The 22,922-nt window shown below is 52.0% G+C and overlaps 1 protein-coding gene across 1 annotated transcript in view; it reads right to left on the bottom strand.

Moving 5' to 3' along the window:
• TMCO4 (transmembrane and coiled-coil domains 4) overlaps positions 1–22,922 on the bottom strand; it is a 38,314-nt gene that overhangs the window by 2,728 nt on the left and 12,664 nt on the right. The window contains exons 5-12 of the mRNA XM_054394858.1: positions 18,173–18,270; positions 17,461–17,604; positions 16,269–16,388; positions 13,205–13,369; positions 12,044–12,180; positions 10,829–10,913; positions 7,509–7,626; positions 2,950–3,067 (exon numbers count right to left, since the gene is read on the bottom strand). Coding sequence (XP_054250833.1) covers positions 2,950–3,067; positions 7,509–7,626; positions 10,829–10,913; positions 12,044–12,180; positions 13,205–13,369; positions 16,269–16,388; positions 17,461–17,604; positions 18,173–18,270 — 985 coding nt within the window. The remainder of the gene's footprint in view (positions 1–2,949; positions 3,068–7,508; positions 7,627–10,828; positions 10,914–12,043; positions 12,181–13,204; positions 13,370–16,268; positions 16,389–17,460; positions 17,605–18,172; positions 18,271–22,922) is intronic.

The raw sequence follows: 22,922 nt of genomic DNA, 5'->3' as shown, positions 1-22,922 counted from the left end.
GAGGCTGCCTGCAAAAACCTCTTCACCCTGAGCTCCTTTGCATCAGCCATGCTTTGTCCTTCCATCACAGCTTGGAGTCAGAGAATTCAGCTGGCTGGAAAAGGTCTCTAAGATCACTCACTCCAACCCTTCTCTAACTCTGCCAAGGCTGGGGCTAAACCATGGCCCTCAGCACCACAGCTCTGTGGCTTTGAAACCAGGGATGCAGATTCAACCACCTCCCTGGGCAGCCTGCTCCCAGCTTGTCCTTTTTTATCCCTGGGGACCTCCAGCAAGGGCATCTGCAGGGATGGAGCTGGTCCCCAGAACAGCAATCATCTCTCTCTCTCTCTTTCTGCTATGCCACTGCACTGTCTGCAGCAGAATCCATCTTTGCTTTCTGAATTATCTCTGCCCCTGAATGCTTCCCTCCCCATCCTTGCTCCTCTTCCCTGTCAACCCCCCCTCAGAATGCTCTGTGTTTCTTTTCATAAAGCTCCACAGGCTGGAAAATGGATCAAGAGGATGACCCCTATTTAATACAGGCTTTTCCCCCTGCAGGGCTTCCTCTTCCCCTCCACCTCCCCTCAGTGCTCTGCAGGGAGATGAAGCAAGTGAAAAGTGTCAGCAGAAAAGGAGCTGGAGCAGTGCTGGGCTGTTGGCAGCAGGGCTACAGATGCAGAAGAGCAGATGAGCAGAGAGCAGCTCTGCAGCCATCATTCACTGAGCTGAAATGCAAATCCTGCTCCTCTGGAGGGGGGAAAAAAAGAGAGAGAGAAGCTGCTGTGAGCCAGGCAGGATAAAGCCTGCAGCAATCTGGAGGGGTGGGGTGGTGGGGGGGTTGAAGTCCAGCAAGCAAAAGGTCAGCAGAAAGAGGGTCTCTGAAGAGGAGTCATAAAGAGGAGGGTGACATGGAGTGAGGAAAAGCCACCCCAGTGCCATCCACTGCTTCACATCTTTGGCCATTCTTCTTTTCATGCCAGCAGCAGATGTCACTGCGTGCTTGGCAGCTCTGGGAATGGTGAAGAAATGGATGTGGGAGCTTGTGAGGATGCTGATGGGAGTCCAAGCCCATCAAGATGCAAAGAGAGAAGAACAGCTACAGTGCTGGAGCACGTTTAAAAGCCTCCACTGGAGCACTTCCTTGTGGGAAGCCTCTGTTTTGTTCTGCCAAGTGTCTCTTTTTATCTGCTCAGCACCAAGCCCTGGGTTTGCTGGCAGGGGCTGCACACAGCTCAGCTCGAATGAATGAAAGGAGCTGCTGACAGTTGGGTATTTATGGGCTCAGTGGGCTGGTGCTCCAAAAATAATCTGAAAGCCCTTCACAAGTGCCTTTGGCTCCAGAGCAATCCCCACCAGCTTGTGGGGACACGCAGGAGGAGTCGTGGCAGGAACAAAGAGCATGGAAGTAGCTTAGTGCTGAGCATCTGCCAGGAAATGAGGTGAAACATTGGGGTGTGGGACAGCAAACTGCACATCCAGGCTGAGCATGAGCAGCAAGACACAAGCTCAGGTCTGCATGGGTGGCAGTGAGGAGCTCAGGGTGAGTAGTGAGAAGGCAACCAGCTCATGAGTTTGCTGAAGGTAATGGAGTTGAATATTGCTAACCACCTCCAGTGGCTTGTCATGAAGGACCCCAGAGAGCCCTGAGGGCACCAGATGCCTGCCAGAAATGCAGGTGGATTGATTCCTGCTTCCTGGCCACCAGCACCCTTGGAGGCATCAGCCCAGGACTGGCCCTTGCAGCCCAGCTGTGGAGATCACAGATCTGCTGTGGCCACAAACTGGTGCCTGCACCATGGTGGCCCTGGGGACCAAGGTACAAGGCCACGTGTAAAGCTGAGGGGTGGTGAAGGTTCCACCAAGATAAGATTGCAGGCTGCACCTCCTCCCCAGCCCTATGTGTGAGCTCCACGTTGCCCAGCTGCTGGCCCCTGCTGATCTCTGCTGTGCAGGGCACTGAGGGCTCTCCTGGAGGCCAGGGCTGGGTTTGTGTCTCCAGGAGGAGATGTTGCAGAACCAAAAAAAAACAAACCCCAAACATAGCATCACAGAATGGCTCAGGTTGGAAGGGACCTCAGAGATCATCTGCTCCAACCTCTCAGCTAGACTCAGCTGCTCAAGGCCTCATCCAGCCTGGCCTTGAACACCTCCAGGCAGGGGACATCCACAGCCTCCCTGGGCAGCCTGTGCCAGAGTCTCACCAGCCTCATGCTGAAGAACTTCTTCCTCAGCTCCACTCCAACCCTGCTCTCCCTCAGCTTCAAACCATTCCCCCTTGGCCTGTCTCAGACACCCTCATGAAAAGTCCCTCTGCAGCCTTCCTGCAGGATCCCTTCAGCTATTGCAAGGCAGCTCTGAGGTCCCCCTGGAGCCTTCTCCTCTCCAGGCTGCACACCCCCAGCTCCCTCAGCTCCTCACATCAGAGCTGCTCCAACCCTTGGATCATCTTTGTGGCCTCCTCTGGACTCACTCCAGCAGCTCTGTGTCCTTCTGGTGCTGGGGACCCCAGAACTGGAGGCAGGATTGGAGCTGAGGTCTCAGCAGAGCAGAGCCAAGGGGCAGAATCTCCTCTCCTGCCCTGCTGCCCACACTCCTCTGGCTGCAGCCCAGCACACAGCTGCCTGCTGGGCTGCATGAGGGCTCTGCTGGCTCCTGGGGAGCTGCTCAGCACCCAACACTCCCAAGTCTCTTTCTCCAGAGCTGCTCTCACCCCACTCTGCACCCAGCCTGGATTTGTGCCTGGGACTGGCCTGACCCAGCTGCAGGACAAGAGAGGCCAATTGTCATTGTTTTGCTGGATGCTGAGCACTGCCTGGCCCTGCTCAATCTATAGTGAGGTCTGAGAGCTGTCTCAGAGAAAGCAAGGTGGAACTACGTGGTCCCTTCAGCCTCCTATCTTCTCCTAATCACTGAGTGATGGTGCTGAGGACAGATGGAAAAAGCAGAGAGTGTGAAAGTCCTCCTTACCACAGATGAAAGATCCATGTTCACCATCCTCCTGTCCTCCAAGTCAACTGGCTGGAGGCCTGCAACGCTGATCTTGACAGAAGAGGTTCTGTACACAAAGCCCAGCAGCCAGTCTCCCCTGGGAGCAGAGCAGAGGAAGAGCATGAAGAAGTCCTGTGACCAAGCCAGCTGACTTGGTCACAGGCTCCAAGGAAGGAGCCTGTGGAGCTCCAGGAAGCACAGGGATGTGTGGGCCAAGACATGGGGCCCCATCCCTGGAGATATTCAAGGTGAGGCTTGACAGGGCTCTGGGCAGCCTGATCTAGTTGAGGCTGTCCCTGCTGACTGCAGAGGGGTTGGACTGGATGAGTTTTGGAGGTCCCTTCCCACCCAGACCATTCTAGGAAGTGGAGCAGTTGCCAAGCTGAGGGCAGGCTGCTGGGACACAAGCAGTGTGCATCTGAACTGAATCCTGATTCTCCTTCTGGCAGCAGCTCCAGACCTCTGACCCTTCTGAGCATTTCTGTAGTTTCTTAGAGGTGGCCACACACTCCTGTCTGGAATCTTCTCAATGCACTACTAGGCAGAGGTTCTCCAGCCTGCAGACAGGCTGAGGCCTGTGATCCCAGTGCTGCTGACAGAGAGGTGGACTGGGAAGCTGCTGGCAGTGCTCCTGATCTACAGGTTCTGTATGACCACAGGGCTTCAATGCCAGAAGCAGGAAGAGTCTCTTCCCACTGCAGAGCACTGCCACAAGTCACAGTTTCAGGGTAGACAACCCTGAAGAGAAGGTGATGTGTCCTCTGGAAACACAGAACCTCTTCTCCTGTGCTGAGCAGCAGCATCAAGTGCTGGAGTAGCAGATGGCCCTGCTGACTGCAGGGGGGTTGAGCAAGATGAGCTTTAAAGGTCCCTTCCAACCCACAGTACCTCTGGATTCTGCCCCTTGGCTCTGCTCTGCTCAGACCTCACCTCCAATCCTGCCTCCAGTTCTGCTGTCCCCAGCAGGAGAAGGACACAGAGCTGCTGGAGAGAGTCCAGAGGAGGCCACAGAGATGATCCAAGGGCTGGAGCAGCTCTGCTGTGAGCACAGGCTGAGGGAGCTGGGGGTGTGCAGCCTGGAGAATACTCCAGGGGGACCTCAGAGCTGCTGAAGGGATCTTGCAGGAAGGCTGCAGAGGGACTTTTATGAGGGTGTCTGAGACAGGCCAAGGGGGAATGGTTTGAAGGTGAGGGAGAGCAGGGTTAGAGCTCTGAGGAAGCTGAGGAAGAAGTTCTTCAGTAGGAGGGTGGTGAGACTCTGGCACAGGCTGCCCAGGGAGGCTGTGGCTGCCTCCTCCCTGGGGGTGTTCAAGGCCAGGCTGGATGAGGCCCTGAGCAGCTGAGTCTAGCTGAGAGCTGTCCTGCCCATGGTGGGGAGGTTGGAGCAGATGATCTCTGAGGTCCCTCCCAACCTGAGCCATTCTGTGATTCCATGCTGGAAGCTGTGCACCTGAGTGCCACTGCACTCTGCAGAGCAGATGTCAGTTGGATGCCAGTGGAATTTCTCCTCTCTGATGGCAGCAGGGTGGAACTGCACCTGCACAGATGCCCATTTCTGGCTGCTCCTCTGCACCCCAGCATGGTCTCCATGTGAGGCTGGAAGTCTAAGCAGAGCTCTGTAAGATCTTTGCACCACATCCACACCACTCAGGCAGGAGTTCCTGCAGCAGCTCAGCCACTCTTAACTCCTTTGGCTAAGGTTTCCCACTAGGGATTTGTCAACCCTGCTATGAAATGGGATGGGACAGCTCTGACAGCTGGCTTGCACCCTCCAGGTCCTTCCAGACTTCAAAGCCAAAGAAGACAAACACCACTCGGGCTGAAGCTCTACAAATGAGGCCCAAATCTGATGGTGCAGGAATTTCTCTTCAATGAAACTCAATCTGACCTAAACAGAGTTGCTCCTGAAGTGACAGAACGAGGCCACAGCTTGTAAAAGCAAGAGAGCAGAGCAATCAGAAGCAGGTGAGGTGAGGTCTGCCCACAAAACATTCTACAACCCTTCTCCCCCATCTAATATCCTCACAGAAACTCTTTGTGCCCCTCACCTGCCTCCTCATGCTAACAGAATAACCTCCAAGTGCAGCACCTGAGGGGGGCAAAGGAGTTGAATACTGCCTGCTTCTTCCAATTTGGGAGCAACAAGCTGCAATTTCTACACCATTTTTTTGCACTCAGGATCTCTTTGGCAAAGCAGAGAGACCAAGCAAATCAGTGCCCCTGCAGAGCTACAGCCCTGCAGGCTTTGGAGCCAGGAGGAGCTTCAGAGTATCACAGAACTAACCAGGCTGCTGCTTTGCTTGCTGACAGGATGTGAATCCCCTGAGCTGCTGGCAGTGAAACTGATTTTTTGTGTTGCACAAGGAGGCTGTGCCAGGGCAAATGCAGTTGGGTGCCACAACTGCTCTCATTTATGGCTTCCTGGAAGGGCATGGAAGCAGTGCCAAGGAGGCAGCAATTGCTTTTTCCTTCTGCCTCATGAATAAATCCTGGAACTGGGGCGTGCATCCGGGATCCCTGGAACCTCCTGCCAGCCAAAAAGGGACAAAGCAACAATTTGCAGCCTCACTGACAGATGGGATTAAGAATTTGTTGGTTTAACCTTGAATGCTTTGAATTCTTCTCTCTAAAGTTCTCCCTCCTTTTTCTCTCTCTCTCTCCATGTGTCTGGGACATCCCAATGGTTGTGAGCTGTCCCCAGCCTGAGGGCTCACAGCTTTTGGCAGCTTGTCTTTGCCATGTCCTTTGCTGATCTTCTTGCCTGCTTCTTTCCCAGCTTCATTCCTTCACTTTAATCTCCCCTCTTGTAATTGTGCTGGCAGCAGTCTTGGCACAATGAGCTTCCAATACACAGTCATTAGAGCTGATAATGTCACTTGAATTCTTAAACAGCTTTACTAAGCTCTCTGCAGCTGTTTTGTGCCTCTGAACCTCACTCTTATCACCCAGATTGCATGGGGTTGGAAGGGGTTCTCAAAGGTCATCTTGTCCAAGCCCCCTGCAGTCAGCAGGGACACCTCCAACGAGATCAGGCTGCCCAGGGCTACATCAAGCCTGACTTTGAATGTCTCCAGGGATGGAAACTCAACCACATCCCTCAACAACCTGTTCCAGGGTCTCACCACCCTCCTTGTGCAGAACTTCCTCCTGATGTCCAACCTAAACCTCCCCTGCTCCAGTTTCAAACCACTGCCCCTGGTCCTATCCCCACAGCCCCTTCTGAACAGTCCCTCCCCAGCCTGCCTGTAGTCTTCTTCAGACACTGAAATGCTGCTCTAAGGTCTCCCTGGAGCCTTCTCTTCTCCAGGCTGAACAGCCCCAACCCTCCCAGCCTGTCCCCTCAGCAGAGGTTCTCCAGCCCTCTCATCATCTTTGTGGCCTCCTCTGGACCTTTTCCAGCAGGTCCATGTCCTTGTGTTGGGGGCTCCAGACACAGCCCTGCAGGTGATGTCCCCCTAGAGCAGAGCAGAGGGGCAGGATCCTCTCTCTCCACCTCTGGCCACACTGCTTTGGATGCAGCCCAGGCTGCCCTTGGCCTTCTGTGCTGCCAGCACCCATTGCTGGCTCCTGTCCAGCTTCTCACCCAGCAGCACCCTCAAATCCTTTCCTGCAGGGCTGCTCTCAATCTCATCACCCCCCCCAGCCTGGATTGATATCAAGGATTCCCCAAGCCAGCTGCAGGACCTTGCACTTTGCCTTATTGAACCTCATGATGTTCTCCTCAGCCACCTCTCTTTTGAAAGGCTGATATTTACTTTCAAGGAAACCTTTCTGTTCTTTCACATCCTCAGGAAATTTGCTACAGCTCCACCTCCTCTGTCAGTAAAAGATCTTGTTTGGGTGGACTAGCCCAGAGACTGACTCCAGATACAAAATAAATTCTTCACTTTGCTTGAGCTCCTTCCCTTCCACTGCAATTTTCACCTCTAGTTCCCATAAGCAGCCCGTGGTGAGTTGTATCTCAGAGCTTTCATAGGTTTGAATTTGCATTCTTTAACTGCCAGCAAACTCCAGGGCTGTGTTTGTAGCTCAAGGTGAGATTCAGAGAGGCTTCAGAACGTGCCACATGGCACACACAAACACCCTGACCCAGCCTGAAGCTGCCAGGGTGGCAGAGCCCTGAATGGACAGGACCTACACAGAGTCAGGGAACTGTTTGGGTTGGAAGGGATCTCTGAGATCATCCAGTCCAGCACCACCATGGCCATCAAACCATGTCCCCAAGTGCCATGGACACACATTTCTTGGACACCTCCAGGGATGGGGACTCCACCACCTCCCTGGGCAGCCTGTGCCTGACCATACTGAGGCCCTCAGGCTCCCAGCTGGAGGCAGAGCAGCCTCTGAGTGTGTCCTGGAGATTGAACTTGAGGGAAAGACCTCCAGAGGAAAGAAGCTCTGCCCCTGCTGTCTCTGAACCCATGTACTTCCCAAGTACTCCCCCATATAAAAAAATGTTTAAAAAGAGAGAAAATGTCCCAAATCATTTCAGAGTGACAGCAGGAGAAGGAAGCAGGGGACTGAGCACACACACAGACCTGCAGTAGCCATTTATGATCCTGCCTGACACCACTCTGGTGATGGCTTTCCAGTGCTTGGCATCTCCTTCCACTGGAGCTCCCAGTAAGACCACATCTTCAATGATCCCTTCACAGTCTGTTAAGATGAAAGCAGAACAGCTCAGGTTTAGAAGTTGGGTCAGAAAAATCTCTCCTTAGGTGTTCAGCTGTGCACTACAAAACCCATCTGGCAATGGCTTTGGGCTGAGAGAGGGGAGATTGAGACTGGGGATGAGGAAGAAATTCTTTCCACTCAAGATGGGGAGACTCTGGAACAGGTTGCCCAGGGAGGCTGTGGATGCCTCCTCCCTGGAGGTGTTCAGGGCCAGGCTGGATGAGGCCTTGAGCAAGCTGGGCTGGTGGGAGGTGTCCCTGCCCATGTTGGACCTCTTCCAACTCAACCCATCCTGTGATTCCATGATCTAAAGACAGAAGCAATGGAAAGGAGGATCCTGAACATCATTTTCTGGTGATGTTAAGTGTCCACAGTTCCAGCTGGAATCTCTAAATATGGAAATTGGAGATCTTGGGGCAGAATAAGGCATGAGGCTGATGGCAAGAAGCTGCCTGGCCTCTGAGCAGAAAGATGCAGCTCAAGCAGCAAACCTCTGTGAAGTTCTTTCCACAGAGGTGCTGCTGATCTGGGTTTGCACAGAGCACACAGGGCCTGACACTGCATAGAGTGAGCAAATGCTGTGCACTGAGCATGGAAAACCCTTCCCACAGCCAGCCCTCAGAGCTGAGCTGGTGAAGAAGGTGAGCTGCAAACACACCAGAACCTCCCCAGGCTCTTCATACTGATGGGGGACAAGCAACAATGAAGGCTTTTGGCCACACCAAGTGAGCAAACTGGTTTGATTCTCCTCAAGAGCACTTTAATCTCAACTTGAACCTCAGCCTGACCCAGGGCACTGAGCTGCTGAAAAGGAATGTTGACTTTGAGGCATAATAAATCCTCCCCTCTGATTCAGAAAGGGGCATTTCAGTCCAAAGAGTGATTGAAGGGGAAATCTTGGGCAGCTCTGCTGCTTCCCTGCTGATCCAGGATGAGTTACTTGGCCTCAGCAATGCCACTGCCACCTGGACACCAAAGGCCTGCACCAGCTGCCTTTGGATTTCTGTAGTGGGAGACAGCCAAGTCCAAACCCAACCCAGTCTCAGGTGTGCCAGGTGCCAGCTCCATTCCTTCTGTGGCTTGGGCTGGAATGTGCCTGTGAAGAATCACAGAATTGTCAGAGTTGGAAGGGACCTCAAGGCTCAGCCAGTCCCAACCCCCCTGCCATGGGCAGGGACACCTCACACCACAGCAGGTTGCTCACAGCCACATCCAGCCTGGCTGCAAAAACCTCCAGGGATGAGGCTTCCACCACCTCCCTGGGCAACCTCTGCCAGTGTCTCACCACCCTCCTGGGGAAGAATTTCTTCCTCACATCCAATCTGAATCTCCCCATTTCTAGTTTTGCTCCATCCCCCCCAGTCCTATCACTCCCTGACACCCTCCAAAGTCCCTCCCCAGCTTTCTTGGAGCCCCCTTCAGATCCTGGAAGGCCACAAGAAGCTCTGCTGGGAGCCTTCTCCTCTCCAGACTGCACAGCCCCAACTCTCTCAGCCTGTCCTCATAGGAGAGAACTCCTGCACCAAACTTGCTGCTCTGCAGCTCACAGACAGCTCAGCTTTGTGAATTCCATTCAAGAACAGAAAAATGAGTGTCTGGTGGGGAGCTGCTCTGATCCATAATGACAGTCTTGGGATTTCTTGAGCATGGCAGCCAACCCTCCAGCCCCCTAAGGATTTCCTTTCACATCTCTTAGCAGTTAGTGCAAGCAAGAGGCTGCAGACCTTTAAAGCAAAGCCTGAAAATCTGTTAGGACAAGAAGAGATCTAAGGAGCAGAGCAGGGTCTGGCTTCAGTATGGCTCTGGTAGGCTCACTCTGGATTTGATTTAGATTTATTTTGAGACCAGAATTCCTCTATTTGAGGACTTCCATTTCAAACCAGCAATGAAGTTCTGGTGCACAGCTGTCCAGAGGCAACACGTTGCACACCTCCAGGCTCAGCTGATTCCATGCCCACCTGCCTGGCCTTTATTGAACACTTGCCTTTATCAAGCTCCTTATTCATTAGTGACTCTTTGAGAGGCTTAAATGGTTAATGAATTAAATTAGCTGCACAGAGTCGGGGGGGGGGGGGGGGAAGGGGGGAAGGCAGGCTGCAAGCACACTCACTGCTGACTCAACTCCAAGATGCAATTTCCATCAACTGATCATAATCATTTTCTTTCTTTTTCTCAATTAAAAATAGAATCTATTAATAAACAGACCCACAAGGGGTCAGAAACTGACAGATGGTTTGCTGCTTGGCTTTGGGGAGAAACCACCATGAACACAGCAGATGACAGTGGCATCTCAAGTGACTTAAAATGGAAGGGAGGACTCAAGGAATGAGACACAAGAGCTGCTCAGAGCTTCCAAGAAAGGCAAAGCATCCTCTGCCAAGAGCATGGTGGCATGTGGGCAGCTCACAGACTGATCTGGCAGCCCAGTGGCACAAAATGTCACCTCCTTGTTTGCAGGCTGGAGACCAAAGGGACTGGAGCACCTTGAGTGGAGGTGGTGGCTTTAAACCACAGGACTGATGCAAAGGACAGCAGAATTTGGCTCCAAAGACATTTAAAAACAATTTGGTTCAGGTTTCTGTCCTGTCCTACAAGAATCACAGAACTGTTTCAGTTGGAAAAGACCTCTAAGCTCATCCAGTCCAACCATGCTCTAATTCTACCAAGGCTGGGGCTAACCCATGGCCCTCAGCACCACATCTCTGTGGCTTCTGACCACCTCCAGGGATGGGGATTCAACCCCCTCCCAGGGCAGCCTGGTCCAGTCTTAAAGAACCCTTTCAGTGAAGGATTTTCTCCTAACATCCAACTTAAACCTTCCCTGGGGCAACCTCAGGCCATTTCCTCTTGTCCTACGTCTTGTTCCCTGGGAGAAGAGACCAACCCCCACCTGGCTCCTTTCAGGGAGTTGTAGAGAGCCAGAAGGTCTCCCCTCAGCTTCCTTTTCTCCAGGCTGAACACCCCCAGGTCCCTCAGCTGCTCCTCCCCAGCCCTGCTCTCCAGACCCATCCCCAGATTTGTTGCCCTTCTCTGGATCTGCTCCAGCTCCTCAATGACCTTCTTGGAGTGAGGAGCCCAGAACTGAACCCAGCACAGAGTACTGTTCCAGAAGAACTCTTCCTCTTGGAAGAAGAACTTCTCTACTAGCATTAAGGAAAACAAAGGGTCAGAAGATGACTTTTACCTTTTTCTTGAGCCATTTCCTGCAGGCAGAAGTAAATGACTCTTGCTCCCAGACTGAAGCCAACCAGTGTGACAGGTCTCTTGCCCTAAGGAGGAAGGAAAGGAGCAAACACCATCAACACTCCTGTCCCACAGGGGCCTGCCAGTGCCCCTGCACTACCAGGGAATGTTTTTAACATTCTCTGTTCTCTTTTCCTTTGCACCAATCTTTACTTTCTGTTCTCAGAGTCCCAGGAGTTAAGCTGGCCTGGCTATCTGGTGATACCCTTAAGCCACTTGTCCTTCATGACCTGGATCTCTATTTACTGAATCCTGGAATCCCAGCATGGGGAGGGAGGGGTTGGAAGGGACCCCTAGAAATCATCCAGTCCAACCCCCCTGCTCCAGCAGGGCACCCACAGCAACTTGTCCAGGATCACAATGCCCAGGGGGGGTTGGAAGCTCTCCAGAGAAGAAGACTCCACAACCTCTCTGGGCAGCCTGCTCCAGGCCTCCAGCACCCTCACACTAAGGAACTTCCTCCTCCTGTTGAGATGGAACTTCCTGGGTTCCATTTTGTCCTGTCCTGGGTGCCTCTTGTCCTGTCCCTGGGCACCACTGACAAGAGTCTGGCCCCAACCTCTTGCCCCCACAGCCCTTTAGCTCTTGCTGAGCATTGCTCACATCCCCTCTGGGGCTGCTTTTCTCCAGGCTCTCAGCCCCAGGGCTCTCAGCCTTTGCTCCTCACAGAGCTGCTCCAGGCTCCTCAGCAGCTTTGTAGCCTCCACTGGACTCTCTCTCTTGAACTGGGGAGCCCAGAATTGGCCCCAGTCCTCCAGATGAGGCCTCCCCAGGGCAGAGTAGAGGGGGTGGAGAACCTCCCTTGCCCTGATGGCCACCCTCTTCTTGATGCACCCCAGGGCACCATTGGCATTCCTGGCCACAAGGACACATTCTTTAGGAGCTGGGGAGGCCAGAGCTGGACACAGAGCTTTAGAAAAGCTTTCAGCTAAGCAGGACAAATGTGGGCAGGATTCCTCTGATTCACTTGGCACTTCTTGCCCACTGCAGCAGACAGCTGCTGCCCATCCTCACGCAGCACTTTTTCATTTCTCAGCTGATTATTCACTTTTGGGCTCCCTGTAGAGACAGCACCTGACAGTTACTTAGCAAACTTCCCCTAACAAGGGCCAAATGCCCTCCAGCCATCCTGCCTGGGTGATTCCCAGCCCATTACCTGCTGTCGACTGAGCAGGACCTGTGCCAGGTGTTTGCCCACCTCAGCGGAGCGGTGCAGGCAGACTCCCCAGGGGTTGTCAATGACACTGGCAGCAGTCAGGAGTGATGTTGGCCAAGTCAAGGCTGTCACAATGCCTGCAGCACCCAAAGCAAACAGCACAGCACAGTCACCCACCTGGGCTGCTCTTAGGGAAAGGTCAAAAGCAAGGCAGAGTCACAGATTGCATGGGGTTGGAAGGGATTGTCAAAGGTCATCTTGTCCAACCTCCCTGCAGGGACATCTCCAACTAGAGCAGGATGCCCAGGGCTACATCAAGCTTGAATCATAGAATCAAGAAGGCTGGAAGAGACCTCAAGGATCATCGAGTCCAACCTGTCACCCTACACCTCATGACTATCTAAACCATGGCACCAAGTGCCACGTCCAATTCCCTCTTGAACACCTCCAGGGATGGGGACTCCACCACCTCCCTGGGCAGCACATTCCAATGGCCAACCACTCTCTCTGGGAAGAACTTTCTCCTCACCTCCAGCCTAAACCTCCCCTGGCACAGCTTGAGACTGTGTCCTCTTGTTCTGGTGCTGGTTGCCTGGGAGAAGAGACCAAACCCCTCCTGGCTACAACCTCCCTTCAGGTAGTTGTAGACAGCAATGAGGTCTCCCCTGAGCCTCCTCTTCTCCAGGCGACCTTGAAGGTCTCCAGGGATGGGGCCTCAGTCACATCCCTCAACAACCTGTTCCAGGGTCTCACCACCCTCCTTGTGCAGAACTTCCTCCTGATGTCCAACCTAAACCTCCCCTGCTCCAGTTTCAAACCACTGCCCCTGGACCTATCCCCACAGTCCCTCCCCAGCCTGCCTGTAGCTCCCCTTCAGATACTGAAATGCAGCTCTAAGGTCTCCCTGGAACTTTCTCTTCTCCAGGCTGAACAGCCTCAACTCTCTCACCCTATCCCCACAGCAGAGGTGCTCCAGCCCTCTCATCATCTTTGTGGCCTCCTCTGGACCTTTTCCATCAGGTCCATGTCCTTGTGTTGGGGGTTCCAGACACAGCCCTGCAGGTGAGGTCTCCCCAGAGCAGAGCAGAGCAGAGGGGCAGGGTCCCCTCCCTCCATCTCTGGCCCAGGCTGCCACTGGCCTGATGTGCTTTAGGTTCTTACCTGACAAGACAGTTAATTTGAGAGCTTCTTCAGCCATCATGTTGATAAAGCCATTCAGCAGGGTGTCTAAGGCATGGCCAAGCTCCATCAGGTACTTGGATTCCCAGGCCAGGCAGTACTGCTCACTTGACTGCAGCATGTTGCTCCACGGTGCAGTGAAGCTCCCTGAGGAAGGTTGCAAAGAGGGAATTCATGTTCAGAGCAAAGCCAACAACAGCTGACCCCTGGCAAATGAGTCCCACAGAGGACCAGAAAAGAACCAGCAGCACACTGGGAGACAATGATCACAGAATCCTAGAATGGTTTGGCTTGGAAAGGACCTTAAAGCTCATCCAGTTCCAACCCCATGCCATGGGCAGGGACACCTCCCACTAGCCCAGGTTGCTCAAGGCCTCATCCAGCCTGGCTTGAAGCCTCCACAACTTCTCTGGGCAACCTGTTCCAGTGCCTTATCACCCTCCTGGGGAAGAATTTCTTCCTCATGTCTGATCTAAACCCAGCTTCTTCCAGCTTGAAGCCATCACCTCTCCTCCTGCCACTCCCTGCCTTTGTCCAAAGTCCCTCTGCAGCTCTCCTGCAGCACCCCTCAAACATGCAATACAAAGGAAACATCTACCAGGAGGTTTAGACTCCATATTTCCACTGGTTTACAAGAAATGTGGGCTTTGGAAACAACCATGCAGCCCTGACTGCCTTGCCAAAGAGTCCTCAGCATGGCCAGGCTCAGACTTGATGACTCAGAGGGACATTGGCACTAATTATGTCAGCCCTTGAGGACTGTCCTCCTCCCATCAGCCATCAGGCCAAGTCCTGCAGCTCCAGCTTCTCGTGCAGAGCAGAGGAAGCCTGGCCTGAGAAAGATGAAGTGTGGGCCCAGAAGCATGGAAAAGATCTTACCAAAACCCCAGCCCAGAGCATCCTCCTAGCACTTCAGTGTGGTGGGCAGGGGCTGCAGTAATGGCCCTGCTGCAAACCTGCTGCAATTAGTTTCACTTTGCCATCCTGCCTAATTAGCTCTTCAGTTTAATTTTCTCTTTCTTTCCAGGTGCTAACCAACAGCAGGGCCTGGATGTTTGAGAGGTAATGGATAATTTCCACTCTGCAAGCCTAATTTCTGGCTGAAAGAATTCATTTCCAAGCCATCCTCTCTGTTGTTTGCTGTGCAGTTTGTACCAGGAGGGGCCTGGCAATGCTCTTGATGGCAGCTGAACTCTGAAGGGCAAAGAATTTTTACCTTGATTGACTAAAGCCCTTCACACACTGGTCCAACACACCCCAAACAATGCAGCTGCTGACCAAAATGGCACAAGAGAGGCCTGTGGCAGCTCACACCACGTTCAGGGCTGTGAACACACAGAGGGGCAGCTGCTGGAGGCTCAACAGTCACAGGGCAATGAATTTTGTAACAGTCCTGTTCTCAGTCCCTCTTTGAAGGAGTCCTGTAGGTTTGTGAGCAGACAGACACAGCTCTGAGGAGGAAAATTGGGTGACAATTCTAGTTTTGCCTTTTTTTAAACCCAGTCCCCCTTGCTAAAGCAGAGGCACCCTCAGCAGCTTGCCCAGGAGCACAATGCCCAGGGAGGGGTTGGAAGCTCTCCAGAGAAGGAGACTCCACAACCTCTCTGGGCAGCCTGCTCCAGGCCTCCAGCACCCTCACACCAAAGAAATTTCTCCTCCTGTTCAAATGGAACCTCCTGGGTTCCAGTTTGTGCCCGTTGGCCCTGGGCCTGTTGCTGGGCACCACTGAGAAGAGTGCTGACAACCCTGCCAAAAGGAGGCAGTACCAAGTGGAGTGAATTCTTCTCCCAAGGAACAAGTGATAGAACAAGAGGGAATGGCCTCAAGCTGCACCAGGGAAGGTTTAGGTTGGACATTAGGAGAAATTTTGTCCCTGAAAGGGTTGTCAGGGATTAGAACAGGCTGCCCAGGGAGGTGGTGGAGTCACCGTGCCTAGAGGTGTTTAAAAGCTGTGGAGATGTGCTGCTTGGGGATGTGGCTTAATGATGGGCTTGGTAGAGCAGGGTTAATGATTGGAGAGATGATCTTGAAGGCCTTTGCCAACCTAAATGATTCTATGAGTCTATGACTCTCAACATCAGAGTGGATTGCTAGTTATGGAAGAAGAATGTGTGCCACTTGCAGAACTCCCTTTTAAGGGCAAACAGGCACAAAAAGGTTCCTGAAGGGACACCCTGGTCTTTATAACAGTGCCTAGGAGCCCTCTAACCCCCAAGGATGTGGACCCCTGGCAAGCAGACCCTTGTCTTTGTAGCAGTGCCTAGGAGCCCTCCAACCCCCAAGGATGTGGACCCCTGGCAAGCAGACCCTTGTCTTTGTAGCAGTGCCTAGGAGCCCTCCAACCCCCAAGGATGTGGACCCCTGGCTAGCAGACAAGGGGAAAAGCCAAACTGCAGTGCTCCAAAGTGAAAATACCCTTACTGTGACAAGCAGCAGGAGAGAGACATCCTTCAGCAGCAACACCACCCATCTGTGATGCTTCTGAACACCCTGGCAGCTGTTCAGGCAGGTTGCTGAACACAGCAGCAGGCAGCTGACATATGTAAGATGACAAAGCTACACTGGGAACTAAAACACTGCAGCCTGCTCGAGGTTGTTGCCTGCTTGCTCACCTCCAAGAGCTGTGCTGAACAGGATTTACTTGACAGGGTTTTCTTGCCAATGAGCCTCATTATCTGGCAGACACTGAGGAAGCAAAGGCACTGTTGCTGTTAATTGCTGGGGGATAAACAGAAGGGCTCAGAGATAGGTGAGACATTTTGTGCTAGTGCTGGAAACCAGCCAGCCCAAAGAGAGCTTTCCTAGCCAAACCACACAGCAGTTATGAACAGAGACAATGCTGCTGCCCTTCCCTTCCCAATTCACTGCCCTCTCTTGCCTCTCTTTGGGTTGGGATGGCAGATTGGGTGACAAAAGTCTTGTCCTGAGAGCCAACCTGCTGTAGGTTCCAGGCCAAGCGTGGGGAAGGCTCTAAAGCACAAACACTACCTAGAGTGGGACCCAGACCCAGACCTTTAGGCTCCTGTCAGTTTCCTTGTCTTCTTACCATATTTGCCAGCACAGAGCCACCCAGTAACTGCTATGGTGATGTGAAGCTGCTTGCCTTCAGTCAGTGGGAGGAATTCAAACTCTTCTATGGCTCCCACACGCTTCTTCATCTTGTATCCTACCCGCAGCAAGGCAGAAGCAAGGCTCAGAAATCACAAGGACAGAATCATCACCATCAGCAGAGAATCATCACAGAATGGCTTGAGGTGGAAAGGAGCTTAAAGATCAGTCAGTTCCAACCCTCCTGCCAAGGGCAGGGACACCTCCCACTGGCCCAGTTTGCTCAAAACCTCATCCAGCCTGGTCTTCAACACTCCCAGGGATGAGACATCCACAACTTCTCTGACCAACCTGTTCCAGTGTCTCACCACCCTCATTGTAAAGAATTTCTTTCTAATCTCCAGTCTCAATCTCTCCTTCCCCAGTTTCAAACCATTGCCCTTCCTCCTATCACCACAGGCCCTTAGAAGAAGTCCCTCTCCAGCTCTCCTGTAGCCTTCTTCAGGTACTGGAAGGCTGCTTTAAGGTCTTCTCAGAGCCTTGTCTTCTCCAGGCTGAACAGACCCAACTCCTTCAGCCTGTCCTTAGAGGAAAGGTTCTCCAGCCTGTCTTTGTGGCCCTCCTCTGGTCTCTCTCCAGCAGTTCCATGTCCTTCTTGTGTTGGGGGCCCCAGACCTGGAAGCAGTGCTGCAGAGGTGAGGTCTCACAAGAGCAGAGGGGCAGAGCCACCTCCCTCATCCTGCTGACCAGGCTTCTTTTGATGCAGCTCAGGACATGATTGGCAATTTAACTCAGGTTCTTTTCCCTTCCAAAGCCCTCAGCCAGTCCATGTGTTACTTAGAGCTTGGTATGGAGCCAAGATGATCCTTCTGAGCTTGTGTGACTGGAGGGAACCCCAGCAGAAGGCTTTTTTTTGCTGCACATCAGACATCAACTGCAGCAGCTGCTGCTCTCCACAGCAGCATCCTTTGAAGCAGAGCAGCAAGCTTTAATTTCCTTCCTCAGCCACAAACCAAACACTATTTTTCTACTTGGTCTTCAGGGGCTACACAGCATCTTAATCAGCACTGAAAGGAAAATTCACCTCAGCTTGCTTCCCTTGCTCTGCAGAGGTCAGCTAAGCCTTCAGCTCTGCATTCAGGCCTGATCCTGTCCCTCCCTAGCTGAGAAATGTGTGGTCACTCTCTTACCAGTCAGGCCAGCTCCAGCTGCTCCAAAAAGTGATGCCATGACAGCAATGCCAGCAGTGGAAGCCAGAGCAGCCGCTCCAGCGCTCCCGATGATGGTAGCAGCTCCTGCAGCAACCAGAGGGGCAGCCAGACCCCCTGTCAAGCCTGAAGATGCAAGCAGAGACAGCAGCAGACTGTTAGCACTCACAAAAAACAGGCAGGCATTTCCCTGTGCTGTGTGAGTACTACTGAGAGAGTCATAGAATCAGTCATTGAATGGAAGGGACTTCAGACATCATCTGCTCCAACCTCCCCACCATGGGCAGGGACAGCTCTCAGCTAGACTCAGCTGCTCAAGGCCTCTTCCAAGCTGGCCTTGAACACCCCCAGGCAGGAGGCATCCACAGCCTCTTTGGGCAGCCTGTTCCAGAGTCTCACCACCCTCCTACTGAAGAACTTCTTCCTCAGCTCCACTCTAACCCTGCTCTCCCTTAGCTTCAAACCATTCCCCCCTGTCCTGTCTCAGACACCCTCACAGAAAGTCCCTCTGCAGCCTTCCTGTAGGATCCCTTCAGCTATTGGAAGGCTCTAAGACTCCCAGAGCCTTCTCTTCTCCAGGCTGACGACCCCCAGCTCCCTCAGCCTGTCCTCACAGCAGAGGGAGCTCCAGCCCTTGGATGATCCTGGTGGCCCTCCTCAGGGTACATCCCCCAGCGGCCGAGGGCAGCCTCACCGATCACTGTTCCACCCCCAACGCTTGCCAAGCCAATCAGCAGGTATCTCTTCAGCTTCCTTCTTCTTTCCTTCTTTTTTCTTGAGACTTCTGCAGTTCTGTGAGGGGATGAGAACAACAACAAGCTGATGGAAAAGCCTGACAGATAACAATGCTGCACCAGAACTGGCTTTTTTTTTCTCCTCACTGTAATTTCTCTGCTGGGAAGAGGGAAAAACAAGGAACATGCAGGTGTGGACTGGGACAACAGCCACAGATTTATGAGCATGGACATAAACCCCCCAGCTTTCAACTGATTTAGTTGCTGACAAAAGCCAACAGATGTTACTTACTTGGAACCCCTTTCCTAATAGGGCTGAAGCTTGTAAAAAGAAAGAAACAGAGAGTCAGAAGTGTTTCCATAACCAGGTAGTGCCTTGAAAAAAAACAAAAAACCCCAAACAAAACACAAGAAGGCCAAGAGGAACCAGGGAAGTGCTTGAAGCAAAAGGCAACAGAGGGATCATTTGTGCTAGCAGAAAGGAAATTAAACCATTTTCCAACAGCAGGGTTTCCATTGAGCTGCATATTGTAATTGCAGAACACAATATGATAACTTAATCAGCATCAAAACACAGCCAGGAGTTCATTTGTCTGGGTGCTTTTAAGCTACCTTTTTAACAAGCTTCTCAGAAACAGGTAAACAAACCTAAAAGAAGCAAATATTAGGCCCCACTTTTGCTTCTTCTCTTAGTTGCCACTTAAAGAGAGGACACTGAAGCTGTTCAGAGAGGAGGGTTCCTCCCAGCCTGCTTCTGCAGCAGTTGATCCGGGCCTTGAAACGTGAGGATTTTATCTGGCTTCCCAAGTTGGATATTTTCCCTCTTAATCCTAGCCTAATTGTGGATTTTTCATTATCCACGTAACTGCCTAATCCTTTCTGGAACACCCTCAGCATGCTGTCATTTTGATAAAGCCAGTTGTAGAGGAGGCCCAAACAATGTGCAGCTTTGTAGAAGGCAGCAGGAGGAGAAGGCAGCGCAGGAGGTGAAATCCCTGAAGTCAGTGGCAGAGCTCCCACAGACAGAGGTCCTCCAAAACTCCCATCCTGTGTCACCTTCTGCAGCTGCAAACAGGGCTGCCTGCAGGGAATAATGACAGTGCAGCCTGCACTGGCTGTCTCCTCAGCCATTTCTGGCTAGCCAGGTGCTGTTTCTACAGCCCCACAGCCAAAGCAGTGTATGGATGTCCCAGAGTCAGGCTGCTGGGGTTGGAAGAGACCTCTGGAGATCATCCAGTCCAACCCCCCCATGCCAAAGCAGGGACACCCAGTGCAGGTTGCCCAGGATTCACAGAATCACTGAATGGTTTGGGTTGGAAAGGACCTTCAAGATCATCCAGTTCCAACCCCCTGCCATGGGCAGGGACACCTCCCACAGCCCAGCTTGCTCAAGGCCTCATCCAGCCTGGCCTTGAACACCTCCAGGGAGGGGACATCCACAACCTCCCTGGGAAACCTGTTCCAGTGTCTCCCCACCCTCACTATAGAGAATTTCTCCCTCATCTCCAGTCTCAAGCTCCCCTCTTCCAGCTTCAATCCATTCCCTCATCCTGTCACTCCAAGCCGTTGTCCAAAGTCCCTCTCCAGGTTTCTTGTAGCCCCCTTCAGGTGCTGGAAGGCCACTGTAAGGTGTCCCTAGAGCCTTCTCTTCTCCAGCCTGAACAGCCCCAACTCTCATAGATCACAATGTCTGGAATCTCTCCAGAGAAGGAGACTTCACAACCTCTCTTGGCAGCCTGCTCCAAGGCTCCAGCACCCTCACACCAAAGAATGGTTTGGATTGGAAGGGACCCTAAAGATCATCCAGATCCAACCTCCTGCCATGGGCAGGGATCCCTTCCACTAGCCCAGGTTGCTCAAGGCTCATCCAACCTGGCCTTGAAGTTTTCCTCATGATTAGGTAGAACCTGCTCTGCTCTAGCCTGTGTCCATTGCCCCTTAAACATATGGGACATGCCCTAGTTTGTGCCTGCAGTTACCTGGCTTTGGGAAAAATCCCTCCTGGAGCTGTTTCACCAAGAGCTGCAGCCTGCCTCTCAATACCCACGTGGGCAATATCCAGCACTTTGTGTTCTACACAGTGGCTGCTCAGCTTTTCTAGTCCATGAGCTGGCAGTAATGGCAGGGAGGGAGCTGAAACCCAGCTCACCTGGCTTTAGTGCAGTAATGAGCAGCTTGAGCTCTGGGGGTTGAAAAGAGAATTTGCAGCTACATCTTGCCTGAAGGTGCAGTCAGGAAAACTGCTGTCAGAGGAGTTTTTACCTTTCACTGCTAGCAACTGCTTCTATCAGTAGCTTTCCTAATAGCTTCTGCATGACAATTATCACTTGATTACCAGACTGCTTTCTATCCACTGTGGTAATTAACTGCCTCCTCTCTGCCCTCACTGATCTTGGATGTTCAGCTTCTTGCCTGATCCACAAATTATGTTTGGACAGATTTTTCCAGATGGCCATTTCAGGTCATTTTCCAACAAAGAAAAGTGGCAGGAGTGCAGGTTAGGGATTTCTAGTTTCTGACAGATTTCTAGTTTCTGACAGAACTAGGTAGAAAGGAGAGGTTCCCACCTCCAAGTCAAAACATGTTTGGTGCTAGTCAAAGAGATTGAAGTGTTTGGAGCATTGCTCTGTAGATGATTGGACCTTTAACCTTGCAGGGTCTGGGCCACAGGCCAACATTCCCAGCAGCAAAGGCAGGAGTAAAACCTCCTGTTAACAAACATCAGTAAAGATCAGCTTTGCACAAGCTGCCAAAACTACCTCTTAGCTTGTTACTGATCCAAAAGTGGATGGTCAAAGCTGGGAGCATCCTGAGCAGATGGTAATGTATTGCCTGCCCCCAAATTCTGTGATGTCAAAGCAGTGACAGGTTTAGATTCTGCTTCCTTCCCCTACTGACTCCTAACTTTGTGGTTTTAAAAGGCCATCCCTGGAGGTGTTCATAAAAATGAGCAGATGTGGTAGTTCAGGGCATGGTTTAGTGGTCATGGAGATGTTGGGTAGAAGGTTGGGCTTGATGATCTTAGAGACCTTTTCCAACCTTAATGATTCTGTGATTCCCCACAGAGCTCAGCCTTGTTTTAGCACTGCAGTGATGAAAGTGTTCACACTGCTCTCACTTTGCAGCTTGGTTTTTCCTTTCATCTAATTTCCTTCCCTAGCTGCAACCTGGGCAAAGATCAGAACTGGAATCTGTGGCTTTCACCACACTGGGTAAGCAGAAACCACACTGGGCTGGCTGCAGCCCTTGCAGGCCACAGCTGTGAGTGTGCAGCAGGATTCTCCTTGCTCCTGCCCTTAGCAGGAGCACTGCTTGTCATCTGAGAGACGGGGTTGTGCAGCCTGGAGAAGAGAAGGCTCCAGGGAGACCTTAGAGCAGCCTTCCAGTACTACAAGAAAGCTGGGGAGGGACTTTGCACAAGGGTTTGTAGCGATAGGATGAGAGGGAATGGCTTTCAGCTGGAAAAAGGGAGATTTAGACAGGAGACTAGGAAGAAATTCTTGAGAATGAGGGTGGGGAGACACTGGAACAGGTTGCCCAGGGAGGCTGTGGATGCTCTCTGCCTGGAGGCATTCAAGGCCAGGCTGGATGAGGCCTTGAGCAACCTGCTGTAGTGCGAGGTGTCCCTGCCCATGGCAGGGGGTTGGCACTGGATGATCTTTAAGGTCCCTTCCAACCCAAACCCTTCTGTGATTCCATGACTTTGGGTCCTGCTACAGAAGCCACAGTCCAGCTGATACAGAGTGAGGTACTGGAGCATCATCTTTGCCACCATACCCCCAGCCTGGGAACCAATTTGGCTGCACTACAGGCCCAGGACTGAGTTTGTTTTCACAAGCCACAGCAAAACAGTCTCCATTACTACCAACCCTTGCTCCTGCATGTCAAAACATCTCCTGTTTAGCAATTAGTGATCTTTGAGATGATTTTGACTTTCCCTTTTTACAGTGTGCTGTAAAGTTAAGCTTGATTTCAAGAAATCTATGACAGAAAGCTACCTGTCACATGCTGAGCCCCACATCTGAAGTCTTCTGTGTCAGGGACACTGATTAAAGCCTTTATTAGCACTTGGCTTAATCTGGCAAGCTGCTTGCTGAGTTGACAGATAAAAATATTGAAAGTCCACTCTGGAGATGTTTTACTGCCTTGCAGATTGCTAAACCTTCTCACAATCCCTGCCTGAGGAGTGGAATGAAAACCTCACCACATTTAGAGCTGGCATCTTTTTGGCTGTTCCATGGCTAAGAATTGGGGGTTCAGGCAATTAATGTTTTATTGGTAACACAGAATTAGGAGTCAGGTGTGTAAGTAGCTGGAGATGCAGATTGTTGTCCTCAGAAGCTGCCTCTCTTGACTCCTGAAGCTGTCTCCAGACTACAGTTAAGCTGTCAAGCAGGATGGAGAAGGACAGACCCACAGAACATACAAACTGAGGATCTAATCCTGACATTTTTCAGAACTTCACCCTGCAAGAGACACTTCCACCTCTCTTTAGGATGTTGTGTCCCTCTGTAGAGATCTTCTGTCTCTGCATACCTGCTGATGCATTTAAGCATAATCTACAGTGCAGGAGAGGAAAGTGGAACAAGGAGAGGAAGCAGTTCAGAGCAGGGTGGCCCTTGGCAGCTTGCAAGGTTGGGTCTCAGCTCTGAGAGCAATGAGGATGATGAAGGGACTTGAACATCTCTCCTGTGGAAAAAGACTGAGAGC

Source organism: Indicator indicator, chromosome 32 (assembly GCF_027791375.1).
Source record: "Indicator indicator isolate 239-I01 chromosome 32, UM_Iind_1.1, whole genome shotgun sequence".
Taxonomy (NCBI): Eukaryota; Metazoa; Chordata; class Aves; order Piciformes; family Indicatoridae; genus Indicator; species Indicator indicator.
The sequence above is the reverse complement of the archived record's forward strand: the minus strand, read 5'-3'. Positions and strand labels throughout refer to the sequence as shown.